Source organism: Musca autumnalis, unplaced genomic scaffold (assembly GCF_047663935.1).
Source record: "Musca autumnalis isolate F117 unplaced genomic scaffold, ASM4766393v1 scaffold_2, whole genome shotgun sequence".
Lineage (NCBI taxonomy): Eukaryota > Metazoa > Arthropoda > Insecta > Diptera > Muscidae > Musca > Musca autumnalis.
The window spans coordinates 257,177,221-257,197,967 of record NW_027411755.1 but is presented as its reverse complement, the minus strand read 5'-3'; the positions used below and the strand labels follow the sequence as shown (position 1 = coordinate 257,197,967).

At 36.3% G+C, this 20,747-nt stretch overlaps 1 protein-coding gene across 1 annotated transcript in view; it reads right to left on the bottom strand.

Annotated features, from left to right (window-relative positions):
- Window positions 1-5,331: 5,331 nt before the first annotated feature.
- kek3 (leucine-rich repeat, immunoglobulin-like domain-containing kekkon 3 protein) overlaps window positions 5,332-20,747 on the bottom strand; it is a 277,971-nt gene continuing 262,555 nt past the window's right edge. The window contains exon 4 of the mRNA XM_073971596.1: window positions 5,332-20,085. Coding sequence (XP_073827697.1) covers window positions 18,894-20,085 — 1,192 coding nt within the window. The 3' untranslated portion in view covers window positions 5,332-18,893. The remainder of the gene's footprint in view (window positions 20,086-20,747) is intronic.

Here is a 20,747-nt window from a genome sequence, read left to right as displayed (position 1 = left end):
TTATATACCAAAATATCCCAAAAACGTGGATAATAAACTTCATGTTAAAATCGGGAGACTCAGTTTTCAACGTGGACGTCCAAAAACGTGGATAAATAAATTCAAGTAAAAATCGCGAGGCTCAGTTTTCAACGTGGACGTCCAAAAATGTGGATAAATAAATTCAAGTAAAAATCGCGAGGCTCGGTTTTCACCATAGACATATGCTTTAATAGACTTTTTTGCTCACTAGAATCCCTGGAATCCAAAACGCAAAGGGCCCATTAAGGTTTTTCTTTCCATACAAATCGCCCCACCCTAATATACGTATGGGGATTTCTGATGCTGCTCATCAATAAAACATTTCATTATATTTTCAATTTTTTTCGACCAACGGCTGGCGTGCTTTGAAAAATTCGAATTCTTTAAAAACTATATGCAAAGAAGTACTCATAACTTCTTTAATATTGGTCCAATTTGAAAACATATTTTATACCCTCAGCCTTTAGGCTATGAATTTATACCCTCAGCCTTTAGGCTATGAAGGGTATATACACTTTGATACGATGAAAATGTGCCTCATCGAAATAATGGTTTTAGACCCCAAGTATGTTTGGACGAAATGTGTTTCAGACAATTTGGAGTCGATCTAGCCATGTCCGTCCGTCTGTCTGTCTGTCTGTCCTGCTGGCTGGAGCGCACGATAACTCTCGAACGGATGAACCGATTCGGTTCAAATTTTGGCTTTCGTAATATTTTGTCCAAACTTAGTTTAAGTTCGAAGGTGAGCTACATCGGCCCAATCCTTCCGGTACCTCCCCCACAAAAGTTCGAAAATGTTCGGAAAAATTGTGCGCACGATAACTCTTGAAGGGAGTAACCGATTTGGTTCATACATTGTATAGCGTAAGCTTTCTACCAGAGTAATATGAGGTTCCAATATGGTCTTAATAGGTCCACTGCTTCGGGTACCTCCCACACAAAATTTGAGAAAAGTTCAGTTTAGGACCATCTCTCGAATCGCTTTGATTTTTGTTTTAGCAACTTGTATTCACTGCCCTCCATACGGCGGTACAAGTATCATCAGGGGCAAGTCCATACTTCCTGAGAAAATAGCAGGAAAGTTGAAAAAAACCCTATGACACCGTGTGAGGTGGTTGGAGCGCAAGATAACTCTTGAACGGATCTGCCGATTCCGTCGAAAATATGGCCTTAGTAATATTTTGTCCAAACATAGTTTAAGTTTGAAGATAAGCCATATCGGTCCACTCCTTCAGGTACCTCCCCCACAAAAGTTTAAAAATGTTCGGAAAAATTTTTCGTACGGTAGCTCTTGAAGAATTTTGTCTATACTTTACACATCCTAATATATCTACCAGATATAGATCTGGTTCAAATATTGACTATATTTGTCCACTCCACCCGGTACCTCCCACACAAAATTTCGGATAAGTTAACTTTAAGAGCAGCTATCGAATCACTTTAATTTTTGTTGGAGCAACTTGCATTCGCTGCCTCAATTACGATGGTAAAAGTTTTTTAGGGGCAAGTCCATACTTCTTGAGCAAACAGCCCGAAGAGTGTAAAAACCCCCTATGGCACTATATGTTGTGGCTGGAGATCCACTTACATAACGGTCAATGTCGATCCATTCCTTATAGTATCTCCTCCGCAAAACTTTTTATCTTTAATCCTAATCAAAATTTTTGTCTGTTCAAACGCCCAAAATATTTAAAACCCCCTAAATACATACGTATTTTGGGAAAAAAAATTTTCAATATACACAAGCTGAGGGTATATCTCTGTCGGCAAAGCCGACTGATACTTTTTTACTTGTTTTTTGTATGTTTTGTTGCTTTGTCAGCTATTTCTTAAGAAATAAGAAAAAATTTTGCACAGTGACCTTGGATGCAATTTTCCCGATTTAATATTTAAAATCAATTTTTAACAATGATTGGCCCCTTCGATTTTCTAGATTTTTTTTATATTAAACTACGATCAATTACAAAAATTGTAAGTCCTATTTGGTAGTGGGATTCAAATGATTACTATCACTGTGCAACACGAAAATTATTAAACATATTCTGACACCGAAGTGTGATAGAACACCAAAAATGAGAAGACACCTGTCTCGCCGTTTTTCTCTATCTTATCAACTTTCGCGGTTATAGGCCTCCAAAGGGTTGGGGCTTTGATGTAGAAAGGGTCATTTAGTCAGGACTATATCTTCCAAACCGTTAGCAAATGTGAATTTATCTCGGAGCAAAGAACAAAAATTTTAAAAGAAATTTGACCATGGCGATTTTGACCTTGCAGATGAAGTTTGATGGGTTATATGTGTTCACAATTTTTGTTCTTTAAGACAAAAGCTACAACATTGCCTCTGAGATAAATTCAAATTTCTCAACGGTTCGGAAGATGTAGTCCTGACTAAATGATCCTTTTTACATCAAAGCATCAAACCTTTGGAAGCCTATTACCGCAAAAGTTGGTGAGATAGGGAAAAACGGAGAGACACGTGTCTTCTCATTTTAGATGTTCTATCACACTGTGGAGTCAGAATATGGTTAATAAAACATGATTCAAAAAATTACACACAGTGTATTTTTTCTTAATTTTTTAAAATTTGTCAATAAAATTTTTCCTATATACCCGTGTGAAACATTTGGTGCACATGATGTGAATTTGTCCATAGTAATATTTTGTCCAAATTTAGATAAATTTGCAATATGGACCATGTTGTTCTACTCCTTCGGGAACCTCGGCCTGAAAAGTTTTATCAATACTGCTGCGCATTATAACTCTTGAAGGAAATAACGGAGTTGATCTAAACATCGTAAAATTCTTTCGAAACGTACATCATGGTCCAAAATGTGTATATCAGGCAACACCATTGAACAAAATTTCAAAAATTCATTTAAGTATTGTTTATAACTGTTCAAGTGTATCACTTACAAAATGAACGGGAACCTCCACCACAAAATTTCTACACTTAGCGCTGTAATGCAGTTCAAGGCCACATCTGGGATGGTGTTGAAGTTTTAATAGCGGGTAATTTGAATATAATAATTTCTTTATTGCTAGGGTATTCTAATACTTTCTGAGTTATTGGCGTTTTTCCAATCCTCGAAACCCTTGGTTTCAATGTAATCTGGATCGTTTTTGACGATGCTCAACAGCTCCTGGGCGATGTCCATGCGAAGTTGTTTTTGATCAAAATTTAGTAAACAATTGTAAACAATCGAAGAACACAACAAAGCACGACTAATCTGTCTATCTGTCAAAATCAAACTGACAATCCAAAATTGTTTTCTTGTTTGAACATTGTTTTTCTCATTAATGAACATTGCTGTTTCAGAATCCACAAAAACTTCCCAGGTGTAATCGATTTTCATTTTACGCACCGTACATGACACGGTTTTATAAGGAGACGATACAGTCAGTGCATTGTCCCAATTTGAATTCCTACCCAGCAAAATAAATTGGAAGTAGGCAATGTAGTCTAGTTCTTTCACGGCATGTTTTGATGCAGTTCAAACGGAGTCGTGAAAGAGGCACTCCATTCCTTATATTTTAACCGCATTCGGATGCGATCCAATGCATGGACATCACTTCCTCACATTTTAACAGCATCTGGATGCAGTTCAATCAGAGTCGCGAAAAAAGGCACTCCAATTCCTTACATTTTAACAGCATTTGGATGCGATCCAACGATTGACATCCATTTCTCACATTTAAATTGCATCTGGATGCAGTCCAAGGGAGTCGTGAAAAAGGCATTCCGTTCGATACATTTTACAAGCAGTTGCTTAGTGATCCCTATCAAGGAAGCCAATTTGTAGATACCTACAACTACAGATTTTTTTCAAAGATAGAAAAAGTGTGCATCAATTTCTAAAAATTTTATATAAAATAAAAAATACAACCAAAAGTTGGGAACATTTTTACGGTAACTCACGAGAAGAAAATTTCCTAATGAAATGCTGTTGGAGTACTTGTCGAAATCTCAATACAAGAACCCCTTTAGCAGATGAAGCAAAAACATGTTAGCTTGGATTAAATGGAGAGCGGACGAAACAAACTCAGTTGCGATTGAATTTAATGAAGAAATTTCATAATCTGTGGTAATGTACCAAAGTTCTTATTATTCTTGTTTTACACAAACAATAAATTGTATTTGTTATTTTGGGATTGTTGGCAATGGCTTGCATTTTTATTGTATTTCTGAACTGCATAAAAACACATTCCGAAGAGTGCCTTTAAATTCGATCCAAAGCACTACATCAAAACACGTGCTTTGGATGCAAATTGGACTGCATCCTATTCTACCCTAAAGGGTTAGTTAAAAGCAATTCCAAAGGGATAGTTAAAATGCAGTGCCGAAGTTTTAGTTAAAATGCAGTGCTAACGGAGTGCATCTTTGAGTAGTCAGTCTCTTGTAAAAATCATGAGTGAAAATGCATAATTTGATGCACTTCCAGATCACTTGTGCATATGATTTAACTGCATCTATGGAGGCAAAAATTTTGCTGGGTATATCTTAAAAATGGTAAAACCTAAGAAAATGTTATAATGGTCAATTTCGATAGGACTTGCGGTTTCCAAGCAAAATGGTGAAAACTTTAAAACCTTAAAAATGTGAACTTCGACCGCGATGTATTTAAAAAACCCTCCGGATTTTGTTTTTTCTCATCCATTAACATTGTAGTTTCAGAATCCGCATAAAATTCGCAGGTGTAAGTACCTTTCATTTAAAATTAGTTAAGGCGCACCGTGATATGTGTACAAAAAAACGGTTATTTTTTGATAAGACCCGTCCGACCGGCTATTTATGAGTATTACCCAGGATGCTAACGGAAACCAATTAACGTTATATATGTTGTATGCGGAGCAATTTAATTTTTAGGAGTTTGGGCCCCAGACTGTGGGGCTACTTCAGCTACTTCGTGTAGGTTATGAGTTTTTTAAACTATTATACTCACCTTACCTCTCAATTTAATGCCGGTAATAGTTACATACACTAGCTTCAGTGTCAACAGAGTTTTATTCCTATGCTATTCTTGAGTTAAATGGTCATCAATAAACATGATAAAATCAGGAATAAAAGTGTTTTTTTAACTGTACTGTCCATTCCCCATTCAATTTTTCACCTATAATTGCGAACTATTTCCACGTATTAGCTAGTTTGGTGATTCCTATATGCTCATATATTTTGCCAGTTCCTTATCCGAATTGATATCCAAGATTTTCGATTTCCATATTTAAGATTTTCAAATACTTCATCGCACAGTTTTATGTCCCATACAAACCATTCCCAATAATCACATCGAAATATAAATGCATACAAATTGATTAAATTTTTTAACTAAGTTTTATTTCAATTCAATTGTTTTTGGTTTGAGTTTTTGTAATTTTTTTCTTAAATAATTTTGAATTTTTTGGTTTCCATATTATTTGATAATTGAATTTGTCCATCGTATAGTATGCTTAATTAATTAGTTCATTTTATTCTAGTCCTAATATAAATACAAATACATTTTAATAATAAATATGTTTGGTTTTATTATTTGAGAGTTATTTTAAACATCATTTTGTTTCTCTTTCTCTTCTTGTCATGCATTGAAATTTCCAACACGTTTAAGTTTTCATATTTTTTATTACTAGGATATATATTTTCAATTTGTTTGTTCTTACCACAATTTTGATACATATTTACTTAGTAAATAGGTAGGTAGGAATGTATAACAGGATAATACAAAATTTAGACAAAAAAACAAACAATTATTGAAACGAAAGTCTTGTGAATTGAAAATCAAAACCGAACACTTTCTTTAAAATTTGACATTTTGGTTAGCAAAGAAACAATGGGATAAAGCCCAGTTTTCGTATTTTCCAATGACATTAATGATTAATACCAAGTATAAGTTAGTATATTTAAGGAATTTGTTGTAATTTACATTGGCTTGGATTTAGAAGTAAATGAAAAAAATAAAACACAATTTCGATATGCATAAATTACAGCGGCAATACGGATATGAAACATGAAGTGAAAAAAGAATATATATTTTTCTGTTATATGTACTCTTGTTTGATATTGAACCAAACCTACCACACCTGTAATAGTAACAAATCTACAAATCGTATTTTATACATATTTACCTTGGGTCTGTTTTAATGTATTTTTCTGTTTGAAGAGGAAAAGTGTGTAGGTGTTTGTATGAAAAAGTCTATACATAATTTCTTGCCTTTATATGTATATTTTGATGGAATGTATATTTTATTTTTCTTTGTTTGTATATATATTGTATATTTTTGCTTACAAAATAACTTATTCATCTAGAAAGAGAGGGGTCAGAGCGATAGAAAGATTGGTAAAGAGAAAAATGTGTTTTTTATTTATTGATTTTTTTATTTGTTTCTTTGGATTTTCCTTTGTATAATTGAGAAAAGATTTGTGTAGTATTTTCTACATGTATGTATATTAAGTTATGATACATTCGATTACATTGTTTGTTTGTTATATGTTTGTATGGATGTATAGTATATATGTATGTAGTGGGTATGTATATTTCTTTGTATATAAGTGTAAATGCAAATATTGGGAAATGTTTTTAAATAAAGTGATGTAAACAAGTTAATGGACTGAAAGTATTTTAAAGTTTATAAAGAACGGAAAAAAACTGTATGTTTGTTTATGAAATCGGACATATTTGCAAAAAATTGTTTTAGATTTCCTTTATTTTTTCTGTGTTCATGCTTCTCATCAGCGAAATATTTCAGTATATTTTCAGATTTTTTTTAAAACAGTTCCGACCACAACGCGCTTGAAAAAAAGTCGAATTTTGTAAAAACTACATGCGAAGAAATACCCCTAACTTCTTCAATATTGGTCCAAATAGGAAAAATATCTTTTTTTTTTGTATTTTTTATCAGTTATCTAATAAATAATAGAAAAAAAAATGCAAAGTGGGCTTGGATGCAATTTTCGCGTTTTAATATTTAAAATAAATTTTTATCAATGAACGTACTCTTCAATTTTCTTGATTTTTTTTGTATTTAACTACCATTAAATATAGAAATAGAATCGTTTTGTTGTCTAATTTAGGAATTTATCTTAAACATTTTAAAAACTTCTTCATTTTTCGATTATAAACAAGTACGAAAGTATCAGTCAATTGTGCTGACGAAGCTACACCCTGAGACGCTAACAAAAAAAAAAAAAAATAAAAAATAAAAAAAATAAATAAAAAATAAACACAATAATTATGCCGTATATAAAATATATCGATTTTGAATCATAACAACAACAAACATTGTTCCACAACATCCCATACGGGACAAGGGAGACTTCTCTCATATCAATGAGTACACCCCGATTCATATTTAGCTCAATGATATGGGATCTACTGTTTATCGCCGAGTCCGAACGGCGTGTCCTAAGACACCACTTTTAGAGAAGTTTTTCAAGGCTGAAATACTCAGGAAATGTCGCCAACATTGCTGAGGGGTATTTTGCCACCGTTGAAAAATGTTTGGAGTTGCCTGGCCGGGGAATCGAACCACCGACCTTCTGCGTGCAAGGCGGGCGTGCATACCATTGCACCACGGTGGCATCATATTTTGAATCATAGTATGCTTTAAAACGTATAGGTACCGCAATGTGGTTTTGGAGCTTTTGGGCCATATCTCAGGAGGTATTGACTTACTCCAGAAAACAATGCTACAGTTGTAAATGAGGCCGCTAAAACAACGCACTGAAAAAAATAATCAAAGCTATGCGAGATTTTAAACATTACTTTTTCCTAGGGAGGCACCCGGAGGCGTGGACCGATATAGTACGTATTCCAACTTGATACATGACTGTATGAAATAATACCAATCACCAATCTGAAACTCCCTGCGAGAATTATCTTCAGAATTTGCCATTTTGGTTGGTGCCGTCAGGGTTTCTTGGTAGTCGCAAATAAAACCTACTGAAAAAAATTCAGAACGATCCGAGAGGAGCTCTTAAACTTTACTTTATCCGAATTTTTTGAAATGAAATATGAAATAATTGACAATATTTGTGAAATACCCTATCTAGCCTAAGGCTGAGGGTGTAAAAATTGTTTAGCATTTATTGTATCAGCATTCGTGGGTATTAAAGTGATCAATTTCACTCAAAAATCCCCATATACAAAGGTCAGAAAATCAGTTACTTATGGCTATAACTGAACGTTTGTTTTGAAATGTAGTTATAAATGAAAGTATACGTGGATCACGTTTTAAAACATAGTTGAAATCAAACCTGTAAGCTTGGTCAGCAAACCTAATTTTGTCCTCAGTCGGCAGACAAAATGATTGTGCCTCCGAATATAATTCATTGGAGGAAATGGAGAGCACGGGTCTTGTAATCTTAGGATTCGCTGTGAATGTTTACCATTTCCAAAGCCAGAGGTAAGTAAGGGAATATGTCACATATAGAAATCATACCACTCCACTATTAAAATTTGGGATTTTATATATTCGAATTGAAAAATCCCAGAATAACTTATAACGTCGGATTCAAAGAACTCACGGAAATGGAACAAAGTATCATAGGAATAAATTCAATCGATGGGAAGGAACAGCTCCAAAAAATCATAGAATAAACCCCGTAAGACGAAACTTATACCTGACTGGGAATCTTATAAAGTCAATTTCGGCAGTGCCCAGGTGCAATCAAGAAAGCTACTAGAAAATCGTTGGTTTGCTAAAATCAGAGAATGGTGGCAATCAAAGAAGAAGACTCTAGTGGGCCGCACATTTCCTTCATTGTGACCAAAAGAGTGCTGCAATATTCAACATATCCTGAGTTTGCAATCCTAATAGTTATTTTTTTGCACTACTTCAAAAGTGGAAAACTGAGAATATTAAAGCAATTTCTAATGGAAAACTATCCTTTCAAAAATATCAAAAACACTCTTCAGTGTGTTCTAAATTCTATCTTAGATCGTTATCCTCCAGACACTTGTCATGGGAAATTTTAAATATATCCCAAAATATTCGGTGTGATGATAATCTGCTGCCAAAATCTATTAATTTCAAACATTAACAAACTTAGCTACAACTGTAGCATATTTCATGCATACATTTTTTCATGTTGCATAAAGTCTGGAACCATATATAAATTTAAAACGATTCTGCATAAAATTCCCAACTCCTTGAACTTTGTTTTGTTCCTAGATATAGCAAAATAATTCGAATGAATTGACTAATGAATAAACCAGTCAGCTGTGCTGTGCTAATCTTTTTTAATTTAAGCATGAAACGCATTTTTTTGAGATACGAGTTTGAGTTAGTAAATCAAATGCAATGTCTGTGGGCCCATTACAACAAAAGTGCATGTGATAGCGACAAACGCCGAAACAGGTATCTCCTCTTTTTTACCTTCTTTCACGCTACATTGTGAGAATATGGTTATTTTGTTTGTGGTACCTCAAACATACACACAATCAGGGACATAGATAATAAATGCCATTATTTCACTTTTATAGTCCACTTACCACCATAAAGACTGCCTGCTTTTATGGTAACTATTGCATGTCCGCCTTGCACTCAGATTGTCTACGGTTCAATTCCTGACCAGAACGTCAAAATTTTCGGCGGTGGCAAATCCCCTCAGTGCAACGTCAGCATACATTTCCTCAGTATTTCAACTTCACTAAAAAGAGGTGACGTAAGACACGCCCTTCCGGCTCGACGATAAGAAGTATGTCCCACATTATGGAGCCAATATTAATTGGCGTGCACTCATTGATATGAGAGAAGCCCACCTTGTCCTTTCGGGGGTATTGTGGAACATATGTTTGTATGTATTCTACTTTTATCAGTTCACCCAATGCCAAATAGTACTAAATTTAGTACCATTTAACACTTTTTGTATATAATTGTACACATTTCCAAATCACCTCCTTACATAAACAAAATCGTTATTAACATAACAATTTTGAATATTTTAACTTTATTCGTTCACATAATACACTTTTAGCACCTTTTAGTACTTGTCGTAAACTTATTGTTCTAATTTCCTAAAACCCTTTAATACAACTATTTTGCACTGCGTCCCTGTCCTAATTTTCCGCTCAGAATTCTAGCTCTACTCGTTGGCGTAATACGAAAGATACAATTTTTTGTGCATTTTAGTGATTATTTTCTTACGGACACACCTACACTTCAATAGGAAACCTCACTCAGAATTTGAAGATTCTAGATTTAGCCGTTACGCCTCGACGTTGATTACCAGTAAGTCAAACAAATGGTACAAATTTTAGTACATTTAACTACTTTTCTTAACCCATCAACTACGAATTTTCAAAAAACCAGTCAAATTCCATCCTGATACATGACTAGATGAAATAATGCGATGTCCATAGTTTGGACCAATCAAAAAATCCCTGCGAGAGTTATTTTGCGAAATTGCCATTTATGTTTGTGCCGTTTAGGTTTCTTGGAGCTTTCAGGCCAAAGGGGCCGCAAGGACAACCTGCTGAAAAAAAAAATTTCAAAGCGATCCTTATTCCAAATTTTGTTAAAGAGGTACTCGAATCTATGCCTGAAAGTAACATTACCATATGCTAAGTTATGACAATTGCGGTTACTCCATTCAAGTGACAATATTTTTAACTTTGGGTGGAAGGTACCGTAAAGAGTGAAACGATAGGGCCCATCTTCGATTTTAAATTAAGTTTGGATAATATATGGCAAATGCCAAATTTCGCACCCGATTGGTTGCTTCGTTCAAGAGTTATCGTGCGCACCAACCAGCCAGAGAGACAGACAGATGAAAGGACATTGCTCAATCGACTCCATCCAAATTGTCTAAAACAGATTTCGTCCAAACATGCTTGGGTTCAAAAACCATTATTACAGCACAATTTTTGGTCGTATCAAAGTGTACATACTCTATTTAGCCTAAAGGCTGAGGGTATACACATATTACTTATATATCGTCGTTTTGCCAAATTTGCATACACTCCTCAATTGCAACAGTCTTCGCATCAATGACAGCTAAATTGTAGAATAATGAGTCAAAGAAACATTATGGTCGCCGCGATCCAGAAAACCATGCTTACCGTCATCTGCAGATATCTGGTAGCAAATTCCCAAACAAAGGCAAGAGGATAAGCAAATGAACCCGATAGCATTCGTTGTACGAACCATGAAGAACAACGATTTAGGGAACTTCTTTTTGAAATTAACAGCATAGAAGGCTAGCATAAGCGAAAAAGTTTGCAAGGACACCTGAAGCAATGCTACCTTTTTTATAGAATTGTACAGAATGTAATACATTTTTGGCAAGGGTTAAATTGCTCTCGAATCCGGGATAGATGGATAATAGATTTTCACTCCAACGGCGTTACAGATTCGAAGAGCTGCGCTTTTTTTGTTGCAGACTTTATCCGCGACCATACTTAAGCTAAGCAGGGGATGCCAGCAAAGGCGAATCGTACTGGTCGATTTCCCGTCGCCAATAGAGACGATTCTAGGGACACTACTCCTCCCCATGATGAGAAAATGTTGCTCAGTTGTCCAACATCAGCATGAAATACGGAAAATGCACAGTGTCACACATATCCGTCGCGGACTGAAACAGAACAGGCCTTGCGACCGAACAGTCATGATGGCTCTTGATCTATCATGCCAAGCTATTCTAGAACAGGGGGCGGTCAATAAAAAGTTATATCTCCTGAGCAGAGTTGGCTTAGTGAGTTATTTTATATGTGCAATATGAAAGTATCCGAGCTGAAATGAGGCTCCCCCTGAACATATTGTTCGATGGTGTACTGATTTCGGCAGCTAACTATCCCAATATATTGGGTGTAACGTTGGACAACATGTTTAAGTCGTCAACGCAAGCCACAGCTTTTTGCGACTTTATCAGAAGTGGGATCTGAAGTTGCTGACTGGCGGCACTTGGGATACTGGCAAAGAAAGTCCTCTTATCAGGCAATAAATAGGTCGGCCTGTGGTATGCTATGCGTCACCAGTGTGGCATGCAAACTTGCCAGAATGCCGACCAGAGAACTGCAACAGGGTGACTCCTCACGACACCAGTGGGCCATCTCAGCGAGGAGACGAAGATTTTACCGGTGGGTGTTACCGCCGCACAGTGGTTCAGAAATCGATCTTCCTGGACAAAGCTTTAGTTTTTTGTCTTCATTGTTAGTTTCTACATCGATAGTAAGCATATTGAAACTAAGGAAACCATAAAAAATTGGAAGGTGTGGACGGGGCATGCTCCAACACAAACAATTTTCTTTTAAAAGTTTGGAAAATACGTCAACCTTGCAAAATTTCTGGAGAAAGAAAAACACAGGAAAAAAAGTGTTGTCACGGCGTGTTAGCGTTCAGAGCCAAACTCATAACGTTCAAAGGCAGCGCTAAGCGTTCGTCATGAAAGCAAAACTAAATGGGAAAATCCTCATTGTTGTTGTAAAAAACAAAATTAAAATGCATTTGAAAAAAGAAAAGTTCGTGGATATCGAAGCCGCTCCACATCCGATATGCCTGAAGAGCCTTTACCGAAGGCGAAACATGCATGTCACATAGTGGTGGGTGTGTGGGTTTTTCACTTTCATTATAGATTAGGCCTGCTCACACACATACAAATACATTTTGTTATTGTGTTGGTTTTGAAATACACAAATTTCAATGTTTTCATTTTGCCTCTGTAGACTGTGAGAAATATTGTACAAGTTTTTTTATTGTATGTTTCAAAATTTAAAGTAGAAGAATTATTTTATTTTGACCAAATATGACTGTTGATGTTATAATTTGTTGCAAATCAAGTCCGTGACAAACCAAAGTGTGCTGACAAACCAAACACTCTAATTTGCCGTAATTATTTTCGGCAAATAAAAATTCGTATTCAGTATCTTCATTCATTTTTTCAGTGTACGCATATAAATTCATAGACAAATTCGAAAACAGAACCTTCCTCATTGAATGTTTAATAGAGACTGATTGGTAATTTTGAAAATATTCAAAACAAAAACAAAAGCTCTCTTTTTAAATTGTGTGTGTGAGCAAATTGACACACACCGACAGCCCAGGTGCCCACTTTGAACAGGCCTATTATAGATCATAAAGCTCGACTAAAATATTAAAAAAGAAAGAAATATCTATTTCTCGGATTTAGGTAGGTAGGATTGTATGTTGCCTTTAAGAACCGTTTTAATAAATTACCGTAGCGTTTACATGAAGTGAGCCATTTTATATTTCCTCAAGTACTAAATTTAAGGGAAATTCCAACATTAGTGGACTGGAACTTTTAGGGAAAACATGGAATGAAGTTCCGTTGGTTTGACACTTTTTTACATTTTTTGAAATTACGTGGGTAAAAAACGTTTTTATTTTCAAACCTTTTCCCATATTTATTATGGCTTTTTACTCAAATAAATAAATGAGTTTTTTTTTTGTTTTTTTATGGTTTGCTTATTGGTGTTTGACCTTTGATAATAGATTGGAACATATGAAAAACTTAAAAATACTTAAATTTTGATGCAAAATATGTAAAAAACTCAAAAAGTAAAAAGGCGTTTATTCAAAATATTCTAAACTAAAACGGAATAATTATTTTCTTTCCTGTTCACAATTTATGCTGGGGATATTTTATGACATATCATATATCAGTCTGCACTTTTATATGGGGCTTCATCAAAGTGTGGACATTTGTTTGAAATTATTGGGGGAGATGTTTTGTGACCACTGTGACCAAATGTCGAATTACAGATAACTTGGTCGAAAATTGAAGTTAAAATCCTCAATGTCGGGAGGTACCGTTATATGGGGGCTGTACCAAAACATGGACCTATATTCACAGTTTTTCGTGGAGATGTTTTGTGATCACTAGGAACCTCAATTGTCAAATTACAGGTTGTTCGGTTAAAAATTGTAGTTATATATGTGTTATACCACACATACACATATACATGGGCCTATGTTGACCATTTTTGGTGGAGAAGTTTTGTGGCTACTCGGAATTTCAGACCACAACATCCCATACGGGACAAGGGAGACTTCTCTCACATCAATGAGTGCACCCCGATTCATATTAAAGCTCAATCATATGGGACCTACTGTTTATCGCCGAGTCCGAACGGCGTGTCTTAAGACACCACTTGTCGAGAAGTTTTTCAAGGCTGAAATACTCAGGAAATGTCGCCAACATTACTGAGGGGTATTTTTCCACCGTTGAAAAATGTTTGATGTTGCCTGGCCGGGGAATTGAACCCCCGACCTTCTGTGTGCAAGGCGGGCGTGCATACCATTGCACCACTGTGGCACCCAAGTTACAAGTTGTACGGTCATAAATCCTCAAAATACCGAAAGTCGGGAGGTACCATTATATGGGGGCTATACTAACACATGGACCTATGTTGACAGTTTTTGGTGGGAATTTTTTTGTGATCACTAGGAACTTCAACTGTCAAATCACAGGAAGTTGGGTTAAAAATTTTAGCTGTATTCCGTTATATGGGGGCTATACCAAAACATGGACCTTTGTTGACAATTTTTTGTGGAGATGTTTCGTGACTACTGAGAACCTCAAATGTCAAATTACAGCTCGTTCGGTTAAAAAATCTAGCTAAAATCCCCAAAATACCAAAATCGGAGGTACCGTTATATAGGGGTTATATCAAAAGTAGGTCGATATAGCCTTTCTTCGAACTTGAACTGCCTAAGGAATAAAGACAATCGGGTGCAAACATATAGCGTCGTGGAGAAGTTTTGTGATCACTAGGAACCTCAACTGTCAAATTACAGGTTGTTCGGTTAACAAATTGTAGTTATATATGGGCTATACCAAAACATGGACACTGTGTTGACAATTTTTGGTGGAGAAGTTTTGTGGCTACTAGGAATTTCAGACCGCAAATTACAAGTTGTATGGTCATAAAATTTTGCTAAAATCCTCAAAATACCGAAAGTCGGGAGGTACCACTATATGGGGGCTATACTAACACATGGATCTATGTTGACAGTTTTTGGTGGAGATGTTTTGTGATCACTAGGAACTTCAACTGTCAAATCACGGGAAGTTGGGATAAAAATTTTATTTGCATTCCGTTATATGGGGGCTATACCAAAACATGGACCTTTGTTGACAATTTTTTTGTGGAGATGTTTCGTGACTACTGAGAACCTTAAATGTCAAATTACAGCTAGTTCGGTTAAAAAATCTAGCTAAAATTCCCAAAATACCAAAATCGGAGGTACCGTTATATAGGGGCTATATCAAAAGTAGGCCGATATAACCATTCTTCGAACTTGAACTGCCTAAGGAATAAAGACAATCGGGTGCAAACATATAGCGTTCTAGCTCAATTACTGACGGACATGGCTATATCGACTCACAATTTTATCCTGATCGAGAATATATGTATAAACTTTATAGGATCGCAAGTGTATATTTCAATAAACGAGTTTTTTAGTTCAATTAAGATCCGAACGATTAAGCATCTACAATTGATCCAATACATGCCCGGCATGTGGAAGGGCCCGTACAATTTAGAGTTGTATAGTTCATGAACGAACTAGTTCAATTGAACGATTCATTGAAAAGAGCGTATGAACTAGATCAGTCGATATAGTTCATTATAGTTCAATAGTTCACTGAACTATAATCAGTCGGTGACCGTACGATCAACGAACGATTCACAATCTAGTTCAACATGTCGTTCACAAATATATAAAATGACGGCGTCGTTTATGTTAAGGGATGCCTTTGTAATGTGATCAGTTTGTTTATGTTTTGGATCAAGGTACATGGAATAGCTGTCCGAAAATTAAGATTTCTACAAAAACATACGAGACATAACATATTACAATATGTCGAATCCAGATTCAATCTGCCTTTTTGGATAGAAAAAAAGGTAAAAAATAAAAAGAAACACACACACACAAAGCTTTTTTGCAATGACAATTTCTACACACACACACACAACATACGATTTTTTGCCAGCCACCGAAATGAACGATGATTTTTGTAAAATTAATTAATCTTTCTTTAAGAATGCAATAAAACTATGCAAATGTAATATTTTTGTTATGGAGTAGTTAAATTATATAAGTCATTTGTTTGTTTGTATTTGGTGTATGTATGCGTTTTCATCAAACGACCGATTAAGAGCCGGTGAACGATTCGAATGATTGAACGATCCGAATGATTGAACTGGACAGTGAACTATGAACTAGATTACTGACCTAGTTCAGTTTAAAGAGCTGAGCTATTGAACTAGATCTTTCAAATGAACTAGATTGTACAACTCTAGTACAATTACTGCATCTCTTTTACTGTCATTTTACACTCACTCACCTCTCTCCCCAATCTTTATGGACACAATTTGAAGACGATACACCAATAACAACATTTACGTTGTAACAACAACAAAATAAACAAGTGAGCAAAGGCTATAGTCGGGACGGGGCCGACCATGTGATACCCTACACCACTACCCCTGTGCATAAGGTTTTCACTGGTAAACATTGCTTTTAGGGAATATAATCCGACTACCACCAAAAATAATATGCCTCTTTCTCTCTGGGACCCCCATAAGCAATCAAACTTTCGTGACCATCCGATCAAAATTACGACCTGTAGCTTGATTGCAAAAAATGGAAGAATTGGATGAATTACCGACTATTGTGGTATCTCCCTTGTTTGACCACCTTCGTCAACCTGCTTTACGCCAATGTAAAGGTAATATTTTCTTCTTCAATTGACAGGTTTTGCCGTTGGTATACCCCTACTAAAAGCCGATATATTCACAAAGAATAAAACTTTGAATTTGTCTCCAAATGAGTTTTTGCCCATTCCGACCCCTAAATATTATCCGACCATCATTAAAATCAGTAGGCTTCTTCCTCTGTGAGACCCCCATTAACCCCTAAAATTTCGTGACGATCCGATCAAAATTGCAACCTGTGGCGTGATTACAAAATAATAAGAAAATGGGATGCATTATCGACTATTGTCATATCTCTGCTATTTGACCACCTACGACAACCTAATTTACATCGCTGGAAAGGTGATATTTTCTACTTTCCTTGCCAGGTTTTGCTTTTTATATACCTCTTAAAGAAACAGATATATTGGCTTTGAAATAAAACGTTGACCTTTCTCTAAATAAGTGTTTGCCCATTCCGACCCCTGAATATTATCCGACCGTCATCAAAATCAATAGGCTTCTTTCCCTTTGGGACCCCCATTAACCCCCAAAATTTCGTGACGATCCGATCAAAATTGCGACCTGTAGCGTGATTACAAAAAAAAATCGGAAAATGGGATGCATTATCGACTATTGCCATATCTCTGCTATTTGACCACCTACGACAACCTACTTTACATCGTTGTAAAGGTGATTTTTTCTACTTTCCTGGCCAGGTTTTGCTTTTGATGTACCTCTTAAAGAAACAGAGATATTGGCTTTGAAATAAAATGTTGACTTTTCTCCAAATAAGTGTTTGCCCATTCCGACCCCTAAATATTATCGGACCATCACCAAAATCAATAGGCTTCTTCATCTGTGAGACCCCCACTAACCCTCAAATTTTCGTGACGATCCGATCAAAATTGCGACCTGTAGCGTGATTTTCAAAAATATAGAAAAATGGGATGTATTAACGACTATTGCCATATCTCCGTTATTTGGTTACCTACGCCGACCTAGTTTGCATCATTGTAAAGACGGGATCTTCGACTTTCATAGTCAGGCTTTGCTTTTGGAAAATTTGCAACCAAAGCTTTGATATTCGTCAATATAATTAAAATCGCAAAAATTAAAATTGGGGTTTTATTTGGTACTATTGTGATATCTTCGTTGTTTAATCATCTACGAGCACCAGCTTTACATCATTAGAAAGGTGATATTTTCTACTTTCATTGTCAGGTTTTGCTTTTGGTATACCCCATACAGAAGCTGAGATATTCCCTTTGGAAAAAAACGTTGTCTTTTTATCCACCTAAGTTTTTTGCCCTTTCCGACCCCTAAATATTATCCGACCAACACCAAAATCAATAGGCTTCTTCCCCTCCGGGACTCTCATCAACACCAAAAATTTGGTGACGATCCGATCAAAATTGCGACCTGTAGCGTGATTACAAGGTTTAGATGGACAGACGGACAGACGGACGGACGGACGGACTGACGGACGGACACACATAGCCAGATCGACTCAGCACGTCGAGACATTAATTTTGGTATATATAAGTATGGGTCTACGACCATTATTTCGATGCGTTACAAACTTTTTGGCCAAAACCAACTTATAATACCCTCCCCACATAGTGGTGTAGGGTATAAAAATACAAATAACTAAAAAAAGAAAAATTAAAAACTCACGACCGTGCATTAAAATGCTGCAGTGGTTCTAAAAATTTGGAGATATATCACTTAGACTTATTTTCATCACTTTAGGCAAAAAGAATCAATAAATATAAAAATACTATGTAGATATGTGTTGTTTATTTGTTTCGCTTTGTCTGTGGATATGTGTATATATGTGTAATATGTCTGATGATATGGTTTGAAGCTTAGCTATGTATATATGTATGCGAGTTCTGTTTAACATTCGCTATCCTTTGGAGTAGCGAATACTTCCTCTTGTTTTTTTGTTTTTTATGGTATTAATTTGGTTTTATCATTTTTTGATCTAGCAAAAGGAACTAAAAGTTTTTTTTTTCTCAAACTACATTCAATGACAATCATGATAATATATTCAGAATGTGTGTATACATTTTAATGGAGGGAAGGGAGTATTTGTTTTTTTTTTGTCTTATATAAAAATGCAACAAATCAAAATTGCGCTTGAAATTAAAACCAACAACTTTTTTCCGCTCTAAATGACTTAAATTGACTTAATTGTAACGACAACTGTACACCTGATATTCATTAGCTTTTGAAAATATCATTCTGGGGTTCATTTAGTCTCTTTAGCATGGCATTGCGATGTAGCCAATATGGTGGCGGATCGGGTGGTTGACCGGGCAGGGTTGTTTTAGTTTTCAGCGTTATTTTGGGATTGCTGGTGGGACTACTTGCTGCAGCAGCAGCGGCGGCCAGGGCAGCATTGTACATAACTGGATCCGCTGCATGGGCCGAATGGCCCAAGCCCACCCGAAGTGGTACTTCTTTTTTGCGTATTGTGTCACAGGTCTCCTTCATTTTACAAAGTTGATCTTGCAGATTACGATATTCTTCGAGAAAACGTTCCAATTGGGCAGCATGATAGTCGTAGGCTGTAACGGGAGCGGTGGTGCCTGCCCCGCAGTGCATAGAGCTGCTCATGCCACTGGGTGTGCCAGCTGGGGCATTTGTTGCCCCGGTTCGACTGGCAAGTGTGGTGAAATCTAGTAAGGGTGTTGCCGCCGAACTTAGTGATCTGTGATGTTGTTGCTGTTGGTAATCGTGTACCGGTGATGATGGTAGGCTGGGATTTTTCCTCGCTGCCGCCGCACTAGCTATTGCAGCCTTGTTTCCGGCCACATTTGCCAAAGCATTCTTACTGGAACTATGTACAAGATTCAAAAAACTATTCGACCTCTGGCCTTTGGTATAGGTTACCGGTCCACCATAATTCGAATAGGAAGATTCAGCCGAAAAACGCCGACCCAATGCAACTTCATTTAAATACCCCGCATCACCCAAAGTACTGCTGCCATATTTACTTGAATTATCCGCCAACAAAGGACTTTGGCTATCTGAGGAATTTTTAAAATACTTGCCGGTATTTTTCAACTTCCGTGGCAGGGTACAGAGACCACCGTTTGTTTGACTGGCACTCGTGGCTTGGGCAACGGCATATTTGGCAATATCCAAAAGGTCGGGATAGTTGCTGTCGAACAAATCATTATCCGATGATTCTTTGCCACAGAATACCGATGAGTTCACCTCATCTTTGGGACTGTAGTAATCCAGGCTACTTGGCTGGTGATTGTTATTCAGTTGGTTATGATTTTTAGCCGCTGACGAACTCAGTGAAGATGTTACCCAATTTGCCACATGATTATAACCCGTTGATGATTGCCGTGAGGCTGCATCCACCTTGCCGGAAATTGAAACGGAACCAGTTTCTGTTGAAGATCTGTAAGAGAGAGAAGAACGAAAATAATTTTGTAATTTAAATTAGGGAAGCGTAATCATTGCTTAACGGCCACTTTGTATCTAATTTTGCTTAATTATCATTTCAGTCTTAGAAAGCTCTTAACACTTTAGCAAAAATACGTAAAGAAAGAAACAAAGAAAAGTTTTATGCAAACATAAGATATCACTTGAAATGTTAAGATGCTGCGGTGAAATTACCCTCATCCCGAAATGTCGCCATCTTTTGTTCGTTCTTTCGTTTGTTTGTTTTCTACTTTCATGCTAAGGGATTATCCAGAGCACAAGTGTGGAAATGGAGCACATAAATTAAATGGATTAGAGAAAATTTGCAAACTTATTTAGTTCCACCATATCAACATGCATAATAAACAATCTGACTTTGTAGGAGGTTGGGTAAATAATGTGGGAAATTACCAATCAAATCTGAATCACCTAAAATCAGACCACAAGTCATCAAGTTCCTTATAACCGATGAAACGAGTTCCCAAATTCCAAATCATCCAGTTCCAAATCACTTAAGAATAACCCACACCCGAAGAACATATATCGAGTTCCCGATCATTTTCTAATAGCATCTAACGAACAGAATTGCATCAAGTTCCCCTAAATCGGTATACCGAATCATCGAGTTACTGATCATCT